At 31.9% G+C, this 10,667-nt stretch overlaps 2 protein-coding genes across 2 annotated transcripts; one reads left to right on the forward strand and one right to left on the reverse strand.

The window, feature by feature from the left end:
- On the reverse strand, nucleotides 1–711 carry LOC132039285 (UDP-glucosyltransferase 29-like). Its single transcript, XM_059429801.1, has one exon. It carries the CDS (start codon nucleotides 709–711, stop codon nucleotides 1–3), a length of 711 nt encoding a protein of 236 aa, XP_059285784.1.
- Nucleotides 712–5,491: 4,780 nt separating this feature from the next.
- On the forward strand, nucleotides 5,492–9,584 carry LOC132039286 (serine carboxypeptidase-like 18). Its single transcript, XM_059429802.1, has 5 exons — nucleotides 5,492–5,631; nucleotides 6,450–6,595; nucleotides 8,612–8,688; nucleotides 8,803–8,925; nucleotides 9,432–9,584. The coding sequence occupies exons 1-5, from the start codon at nucleotides 5,492–5,494 to the stop codon at nucleotides 9,582–9,584; spliced, it is 639 nt and encodes a 212-aa protein (XP_059285785.1).
- Nucleotides 9,585–10,667: the final 1,083 nt, after the last annotated feature.

Consider the following 10,667-nt stretch of genomic DNA (forward strand, 5'->3'; position numbering starts at 1 on the left):
TCACACACAATTCAATACCTTCTTTCCACTTAACTCCGAGAGATAGTCAATGTACTTTCCCTCTATCTCCCTGCAGCTGTTGATCAAAACAATGTCGCAAGATCGCTTCATGCTTCCACAAGGGAACTCTTTATCCACGAGCTTAATTGATGATTGCATTGCGATCCTCTGATTCTTTTTCTCAAAATCCATTAGATAAATTGCAGGATGGGGGAAACTCTTATCCTTAAACAGAACGTGGTGAGAGGCGAAAGACATTGTCACAGCGCCAATGACACAAAAATGAACCGAAGGAATGTTATGCAACGAGGCTATTTCCGGTGCCCATAGCTGAAAATGATCATATATGAGCAAATCAGGATTATGAATCTTGATTATGTCGTAAAAACTTGTAGCAGCCATGTTGAAGGCCTCGACGAGCTTAGGAACGAGATGTCGCGGTAGAACTTTTGTCGTGTGATATTCTGGAGGAAATTCTGGGATGTTCGATGGTAGATTGAGTTCAATTAGTTTGATACTTGGTAGGTTATTATTTTTGCCATGGGATTCTTTTATTAAAGATAGAATCATAGGTGTGGAACAAATGCATATATCAAAGTTCCTTTGAGAAAGCTTTTTGGCTAGTTCAAGAAAGGAACTTACATGGCCATGAGCTAACCATGGAAACATTAAAACATTAGGACGATTACTCATGAGTTCCATATTTTCCATGTACTAAGTGTCCTAGGAATTTGAAGTGAGTTATCAAATGAGTAGTGGCGTTATAAATATTAGTCTACTACAGCCTTCTACATTATTTTTGTATTATATTATGGTCCCTTACAAAAAGTATAGTTCAACCAATTGCATCGATTCGACCTGTTAATAACATGGTTACTTTGTCCGTACACTTTGCTCTGGATTAACTCCACTACAACGTTATCACCCCCAACGAATCTTGAGATATTAAATGATAGATTGAGATAGAAATACTTATTAACTTACCATAATTAAGTGATAAATTTTAATAAGACATGTCATGATGAACTTATTAGTTTGTGCATGCCCTGATTCCGAATAACTTTCAATTGCCAGAATAATTTTGTATAAAAACGTCGCCTTGTAGTATTTGGTTCAAAATCATGAAATATTTTCGAATTATGTTGATCATATATATGACCTACCAACACTTTTAACAACTAATAATGTTGACTCCTTTATCTTTCAGAATAATTATATGTTGAAGATATACTCTCAAATAATTACAACAAGAGTATGTAGAGAAAGCCATGAAAATATATAATATCCATTACCAAACTACTATGTATAAAAGACTTAGGAGTCATTTGGTTGGTGAACAAGTTATCCCAGGATTATAATTCTCACAAATAATAGTCCTTTAAGGGCTTGTTTGGTACGAGTGATAAGAGATAATTAATCCTATAATTAAATTTGAGATGAGTTTATCCCACGTTTGGTTGGGATAAAATCGAGTTATAACTAATTCCGGGATTAGTTATGTCAGAATTTTAGTACCCCTCCGGATCAAAAAAAGTGTCCACTTAGCCTTTTTTTTCTTGGGTCAAAAAAAGTGTCCACTTATCAAATCAAGAAAGAATTAACCTTGTTTTTTTAGATTTGCCCCTAGTAAGTGTTATATGATCAAATCCCAATGTCTATTTAATTAGGGGTAGTTTAGTCAACTTACCTATTTTTGTCTAGGAGTTAGTATTTTCTTAAAAGATGTGCAAATGGCTAAGTGGACTCTTTTTTTTTTTTTTATCCGGAGGGAGTCCCTTTAGAAGGATGGCATAACAATTCCGGGATAACTAATCCCAAAATAATTAAAACGGCGGATTTTTTTTCTCCATATTTATGGAGTACTCAAACATTCTTGGGGGACGGGGCCAGATCCATGAATATTGCTGTTCCTTTCAACTACTTCGACAGGCAGCTTACTTAATGCAGGGTTAATTTAGTTGGCGCAATTAAATATATAAATAATTATGCAATCTATATAAAATATAAAGCTAGGCATAAACAATCCTATGTGGCACCTCTCTATGGCTTCTATTGACATTTATTCTTTTTCTCCTTTTTTTTTTGATAATTTTGCCTTCATTTCTCTACATAATTTACTAAATAATTGAATTAAGGAAAGCCCTAAATAAGCTATTGAATTAACAAAAGCCTTAAATAAGCTTTGCCGTTTAACCTTCTGTGATCCCACGTACAACTAATTAATCCCAATTCCCAAGTAACCCTCTGTTGATCCACATAACAGCAATATTTACTCATAATAATCAACGTAAAGCCGTTTTTTTTTTTTCTCGATAATTAATTAGAAACTGATAATTACAATAAATTTCATTCCTCTGCCTTTTGACTCTATTTCGTGACCTATATATCTTCTTATTCTTCTTCTCTTTTTGGGTAAGCTATTCCCTTGTGTTGTTCATTTTTGGCTGTGCATTAGGACTATTTAAAAAAAAAAAATTTGTGGATGATTTTATTTGTCGTAATTCTCATTCAGTAAATTAATTTTTAGTATTTCTTTACAATTCTTATTCATAATCTATCGATTTTTGTGATGTATTTTCTTGTAGGGATAAAGAAGAGGAGTGAGGAGGAGAAGACCAAATGGTGGACAAATGAAAAAGAAGACTAGAAAATGACTATGGGGAAATTTGACAATATCCACAAGTAGGGGTGTACATGGACCGGGTTGGTTCGGATTTTTTAAACACCAAACCAAACCAATTGCGTCGGGTTTTAAAATTTATACACCAAACCAAACCAATAAAATTAGGTTTTTTCAACCTCGGGTTTTCTCGGGTTGTTCGGTTTTCTCGGGGTTTTCGGGTTTTTTTCGGAACGGTCTTGATACAAAACATATAACTTTTACTTCAAATATTTCTTTAGCCCTAGCAAGATACAATCATATAATTAAGGTGTTTCTTAAGAAAATAACACAAAATGTGAGAAGAGTGATGACATTGTATTAAAATATTCAATAAAAGCTAATATAATCGGTTAAAATAAATATTGCTAATTAACAAGCCATAAAAGAAAATGACCATAATCGAAAATACTAAGTCATGCTAAAATAAGTATTAATTATATGACAAAGAAAAAAAAAACTTAAGTTATATATTTTTACTCTCTAAATCAATTATGCAAAACTAAAGAATAGATATCCAACATTATTGTCATTTCTAGTGGTAAATTGAATTTCTTTTGTTAGGATTAGTGTTGAGTTAGTTTTGGTTTGGACTTTATTTGAGTTACTAACATCGATAGGATATAAAACTTATTGACATTCAAAATTCTAAGTTCAAGCTTGAATAATATGATAATAGATAAAAAATTACGAAAAAATTTAAGAAATATTTATAAATTACTTTACAAATAAATATTTTTATGTATAAAATATTTTAAAAATTGAATACATGTAATGTCGGGTTGGTTTGTTCGGTTTGACTTTTTTTAGCTAAAACCAAACCAAACCAATTATGGTCGGGTTTTTTTTTCCCAACACCAAACCAAGTCAAACCAAACCACTAGTCGAGTTTTTTTTTCGGTTTGACTCGGTTAATCGGTTTGGTGCGGTTTTCGGTTTACTTTGTACATCCCTATCCACAAGTAGTTCTTCATATTTGACTTTGCGAAAAAAGTTATTTCACATCTCTTTTGGACCACATGCAAGGTATGTAATTTTCTTATAATCTGAATAGTTAGATGACTTAATTTTATTCATACTAATTTTTTATTTGTTTTTTTTTTATTTGTTCATTGTTTTTGCTCCGTAACTAATTCCTCTTTCTTTGTTTGTTTTTCATTATTTTAGTAGGTGATTATTGGAGATATGATAAACTTGTCAAATAATACGAGAATTGTCTATAGAAATTAGTTGGTTATTTCTCTGATTGCCATTATTTTTGCATGCTAAATGGTTTGGTTTTAGTATTAACATATCATGTCCGTAAAATTAAATTCCATTTCTGAATATACTACTGAAACTGAATTGAATATTTTTATCTGTATGGCTATTATAGCTATAAAACGAATTCTTCAAAATTTTAGTTATAATTTTACCTTTTTTAGTACTCTTTAAAATTTATACAAAAGTTACATAACTTTCATTGGTAAAGTATATTAAGTTGTATTTTACATAAAAGTATATGCTTCAAATAACAGTGTATGAATTAGCTAATAGTTCGACATTAAACGGAAGTCGGCCCTTTTTTAATCATAAAAAAAAGTTTATATAAAATTCATAATTGGGAACTAACAGTCATTTCAAATTCAAATTCACTGATATATCAACTGTTTGCTTTCATTAGTAAAGTCCAACAAATGGATGTTGCCTTTTTTTTTTTTTTTTTTGATAAATTTCAAAAGTTTCTACTAAAGAAAAAGTTGTACTATTAAAGAGCTCAAGTTTAAAGCATAATTAAAATGCTTCAGCCCACATGTTAACAAATAATCCAGGCAAATCCACCTTTTTAGATATTCTATATATTAATGTTAGTACCCTTATAAGTTTAAATAGTTTGTGTATACACATACACATATGAATGAAAACATTTTCTTATTTTATATTTTAAACATGTATTACGTCGTTTACTGTAGAATTAAATAAATCGAGATTATCTCTTAGGCTTGCCTTACAGTTTTTCATTACTTTTTCTAACTTCCATTCAAGTTGACATTAAATGAGTTTCAAATTCGATTATAATGTTTCTCAATATTCTTTCAGTTAAATGTCACTCAACATTCTTTTAGTTAATAGATTATGCATAGATTATTTAAAGAATCATGAAAAGATGTTTCATTAAAAAATATTGAACATTGATATCTATTCATATTTATATCTTTTTTATAGCCGCGCGTAGCGCGGGCAAGCACACTAGTCACGTATAAAGTTTATGTTGGATAGCATATGCAACTACCAAGAAAGTTAGGATTTTCATTAAGAGAATTCAAATTATAAATAATTAGACACATGAAGTTAAAAGAATTCAACATTTACTATATATAAAAACAAAACTGACCTTATGTATACATGGTAAAATCCCCCCGCTCACCTTATGAGCTAACTTTTGGAGATGAGTTAATATTTATTTTTTATCATGCTATCAAAGTCAAGCACATCCCAATTTATTGTTTACCCGATATTATACCGTCATTTTATATTGTCGATGACTCCATATTTCAAATGTCCAACCCTAAACGTGTTAAGTATTAAATCCCAAGTCACCTGTGGAAAAGGGAAATTTGACTCATGATAACAGATACAAGGATGATATATACCAACTTAATTATTTCTAAATCAAGCAATGGTTCACATGCAACTCACTAAAACTTAGATCCATACGCCATGGCACAGCTAGTTTAATTTAAACTATGAAACCAATTAATTAGAAGGTTAAATCTCGTCTTCATCAGAGTTAATTAATAACCCAAAGAATTATTTCTCTTAATTACAACATCAAAAATTGAAGGTCTCAAAATGGCGGCCAGAAAGTTCGTCTGCACTTTGTTCTTGTTTCACTTTCTTCTTGTGGCTCTACTAGAGATCTGTTTGGCTGGAACTCCAGTCAAGTATCTACCAGGATTTAAGGGACCCTTACCCTTTGAGCTTGAAACCGGGTAAGTTTAAGTTATATATATATGTTGAGAGTGTAAAGAATTTTTATGATATCATTACCATTATTTGACTTGTTATAGTTGATTACCTACTACTCCCTTCATTTCAAAATAAGTGTTGCTTAAGCTCATTTCATGTTCATTAAGAAATCAAGAAATACAATGTATAGTTTACTAAATTATCTTTATTTATTACTAGATGTTTCTGGAGAATTAAACACTATTAAGAAGAAGTAGTTCTTTAATATAAGGGTATAGTTGGAAACAATTACTAACTTTTGTCTTGAATTCCTAAAACGACTGTTATTTTGAGACAATTTTTTTCTGCTAAAACAATACTTATTTTAGAACGGAGGGAGTATTTATTAGTACCGGTTACCAATCAATGCTTGTTAAAAGGGATTACTAACAAAATTACCTTCAGGGACCTGATCGTATGAATTATACCGTCAATGCATAAAACTTACTTCCAATTTATTGGTCTATCCTGCTAATTGCCTAATTTCCTTCAGTCTTCTACTTTTTTGTTTGTTTCATGCACTCTATTTTTCTTTCTTTTTGATCCTCTGATTATAATTTACACTACCAGTATAGTTTTATCTATTATAGCATGTTATTTACTTTACTTTCTAAATTATCAAATAGAAAGTAAAGTTTATACATATTAACATCGATCCCTGTAATACTTTTAACTTGTACTTGCATAATATTGGTAAAGATGAGTTCAAATTGAGTAATTAACTTGGTTAAGAGAATTTGTATAGACCGACTTCAATTTGTTTGGAATTGAGGCATCATTATTATTATTTTATGTATATCAGGTATATTGGTGTTGGCCAATCTGAGGAAGTACAACTATTCTACTACTTCATAAAATCAGAATCACAGCCTAAAGTTGATCCCCTTCTTCTTTGGCTAGTTGGAGGCCCTGGGGTTTCTGCTTTGTATTCAATTGCCTTTGAAATAGGTGAATATTACTATTTATTAAACATCCTATGACTTCCATAACTTTTTTTTTATTGTAAAACTTACACAAATAACTACCTTTTAATAGCTTCTAACTAGTTATAGTTACAAGCCGAAGATTTACAATTTGTAGTTCTTTTTTTGTACGTATTTCGATTGTATCTCGCATTTTTTGAAATACTTGTGAAATATAGCGAAATACAGAGAAATACAAAACACGTTAGAGTAAATTTAGGCTCTATTTTTGGAACATATTTTTAAAAAAAAATTCTGAGAGAAAAAATAGGCTATATTTTTGGAACATAATATTCTTTTCCTTTTTAAATAGTAAGTCAAATTAAATCAACCATATTTCACACAAATCACTGAAGAGTAAAATCAGGCCCTATTTATGAAACAGTTTTTTTTTTTAAAATATTACGGGATTCAATTTAAAATTTCCCATAAATCACGCATAATGGTTGTTCTTCCATAAAAGCTTACGAATCTCTCTCAACTTTTATCACAATCAAAACTTTTTGAATTCAAAAACCACTAAAGATCTAAAAACTTCCAAATGCAAAAAAATATACACTGAAATATAATGAAATATGGTTAATTGTTTAAGAAATATAAAAGTTGTAGTGTGCGTATATACAATGGAATATAATGAAATATATCAGAAACTGTTTCATAAATTAGAAATATAAAATGCAGAAATACATTGAAATACAGCGAAATACAAAAGTCGTGAAAACAAAGTGTAGTAAAAATAGGCTCTATATTTGGAACATTCACTATATTTACATCAAAAAAAGATAAATACATTGAAATACAACGAAATAATGTACTGAACTACACTGAAATATCTCGAAAATTAAATATCTTGTTTGTTAATACACAAATACACCGAAATATCTTTGAAACATTTTATCAAACACTTGGTGGGCATGAAGCTCCACAACTCTCATCAATGGTGTTCTCATGGAAAGAAGCGAGTCGTCTCGTATTGCTACAAAAGGACGTTATCCGGAGATAAAGACTTTCAATTGGACTAGTTAATAAAGCTTCACTCCGTCGTCCTTCACCGTTGTTAGAGCTCTTTTTTCACTCCGTCGTCGACCATGGCTTCACTCCGTCGTCGACCATGGCTCTTTTAATAAAGCTTCACTCTGTCGTCGACCATGGCTGCTGCTACTATTGTAGGATTCTTCTGATTTGTAAGAAAAAATGAGATCTAGGGTAGGTGATGGAACAGAGAGAGAAAGAGGGGTGAGGGAGAAAATAAACTTGGTAGGTGAGAGAAAATCAATTTAAAAGACTAGGAGATGGAACGAAGAGAGAAAGAGGGGTGAGGGAGAAAATAGATTTGATAGGTGAGAGAAAAATATTTGAAAAAAAAAAAAAGATTGTGGGTAAGTGGGAGAGAGGTACCTTATTTTTAGGGAAATACACTGCAGTTACAAAAACAAGTTATAGATGGTAATTTGATAAATAATTAAGCTACCAAATATAATTTTAAAAAAAGGGTAGCTATTACTAATAAATAAGTCTTAGAGGTAGTTATAGGCTTAAAATTTTCCTTTTTTATTACTAAAAATTTAGTGGACCACTTTTTGAATTAGTATTTAAAGTTTAGCCGTCGTTTGATAAAATTCCTCAACTAAAGTACCAAAAACTTTAGCATAATATGCCGGAGTTCAAACATTTTACAAGTGATAACTCCTTCATACTGTGCTAGAATCCGAAAACTTTCTTATGTGGAACCCCAACACAATGTGATGGAGTTTTGAACTTTTACGTGTGAAATTGAAACTCCAGGACAATGTGATGGGAGTTTTGATTCTTTAATTTCAATCGTTGAACCATGAATGCTATGACTCTTTCGTTAAGTTCGGGGTCTTTTTCCTATGCCATTTATCCCACATTTGTTTACTTCTTATATGCAAATTTGGTTCCAGAAGCCAACTCTAGTATTTTATTTTAAAAAAAATAAAATATATATTGCATGAATTTCTGGCGTTGTCACTGCTCGTAGGACCTATTCGATTTGATGCTAGAGAGTATAATGGAAGTTTACCAACGCTTTCATACCATCCCTACGGATACACAAAGGTAATTGCACAATATATATAACTGTGAAAATAACTTTTGTGCATTAAGTATAATTTATTCACAAATTCTTTTAACATCGTTAATTTTCTTTTTTTCATGATGATGATGAATTAGGCAGCAAGTATTATATTTTTAGATTCACCAGTAGGATCTGGATTCTCCTATGCAACAAATCAGAATGGAAAACATTCAAATCCTCTACTAGCCAGTGAACACATATACCAATTTCTTCGGAAGGTAAATGTCTAAATTACTTTCAAGTCATATATATACGAACAATTAAGTGTGCAATCTCTTATATATTTTTGTACACTAAGCAGATTTAATTAATGAAAATATTTCAAGTTATATGTTTGGCTATTTAAGGTTTTACGATGCACAATACATTTTGTTTATACAGAGTTAACAAGGAGTCCCAGATTAATTAGTTTATGTCGTCTTAAAGACATTGGTTATTTAATTTTCCATGATGCACAATACTTCAATTTTTTTTATTTTTTTTAACAGAGAGCAGACAAGGAATCCCAGATTAATTAGTTATATGTCGTCTTAAATACATTAGCTACTTAATTTTTCATGTTGCACAATACAATTTCTCTTTTACAGATAGCCGACAAAGAATGCCAAATTAATTAGGGATATGTCGTCTGAAAGTCAAGGGCTATTTCATTTTTCACGACGCACAATACAATTCTTGTTGTTTTATGTTATTACTAAAATTTATTTTCTTGAGAATTTATCAGTGGTTGATTGAGAATCCGAGTTACCAATCAAATGATTTCTATGTGGGAGGCGACTCATATGGGGGGATTTTTGTGCCAATCACCACTCAATTGATATCGGACAGTAAGGCTCCGGAATCCAATGGTTCGACTAATTCAAATTCACCCATATAAGGTCCATTATAAAAGGATATTAGAATTGAGATAGAGCTTTGAGACTCCATTAATGGAGTTATTGAAGCTTCAGCCATGGTTAGACATAGTAGAGAAAATGAAGAACCAAAAATTATAGTAGAGAGAGAAAGAGGAAGCAGTAGTGGAATTGGGGAAATGCAAAGTATTTCATTTCTTCTGATATGTCTTGCATATATACACGATTACAAGTAGAGGAAAATATCTAATCTAGGCTCTAACCGACTAACCAACAAGTTGACTGTATTTACTAAAATGCCACTGCTCAATAACTGACTTTGTGACAGGCTGTCTAACTAACTTTGACTCAACTAATCAACTCAACTAACATATAATAATCAATCAATCTCAACACCCCCCCTCAAGTTGGAGGGGAAGCATTCACTACCAACTTGTGCAAGATGGCAGAGTGCTTTGGTCCTGACAATGCTTTGGTCAAAACATCAGCCAGTTGATCATCTGTTGGAATGTGATGAAGGCTGATAAGGCCCTCTTGCAGCTTGTCTCGAACAAAGTGGCAATCCACCTCTATATGCTTTGTTCTCTCATGGAACACTGGGTTCTTTGCAATGTGTACAGCTGCTTGACTATCACAAAATACTGATATAGGTAACTTGCAATTCACAGTCAATTCAGTTAGCAATCTTTCCAACCAAACTAACTCCCCTACCAATTTTACGATGGCCACCGTACGCCCTTGGCGAGGAGAGGAGATGGTGGTTTGTTTCTTAGACTTCCAACTAATTGGATTTTTTCCCATAAGCACAACATAACCACTTACATCGATCTTCTGTAAGTTTGGGCATACGCACCCCGATGCCGAGTCACAATATCCAGTGATGGTGCAGTCTGGGTCCTTGGATAAGAAAATACCCAGTGCAGGATCATTCTTCAAATACCTCAGTACATGGAATGCTGCCTTCAGATGAGGTTCCCTGGGTGCTTGCAAGAATTGACTCAAGTGTTGAACACTAAAGGCAATGTCCATTCTAGTGTTGGTCAAGAAATTCAATTTCCCTATCAGCTTCCTGTAATATGTAGGATCAACTAATAATTTTCCTTCAC

The sequence above is a fragment of the Lycium ferocissimum genome, chromosome 12, assembly GCF_029784015.1.
Source record: "Lycium ferocissimum isolate CSIRO_LF1 chromosome 12, AGI_CSIRO_Lferr_CH_V1, whole genome shotgun sequence".
Classification (NCBI taxonomy): domain Eukaryota; kingdom Viridiplantae; phylum Streptophyta; class Magnoliopsida; order Solanales; family Solanaceae; genus Lycium; species Lycium ferocissimum.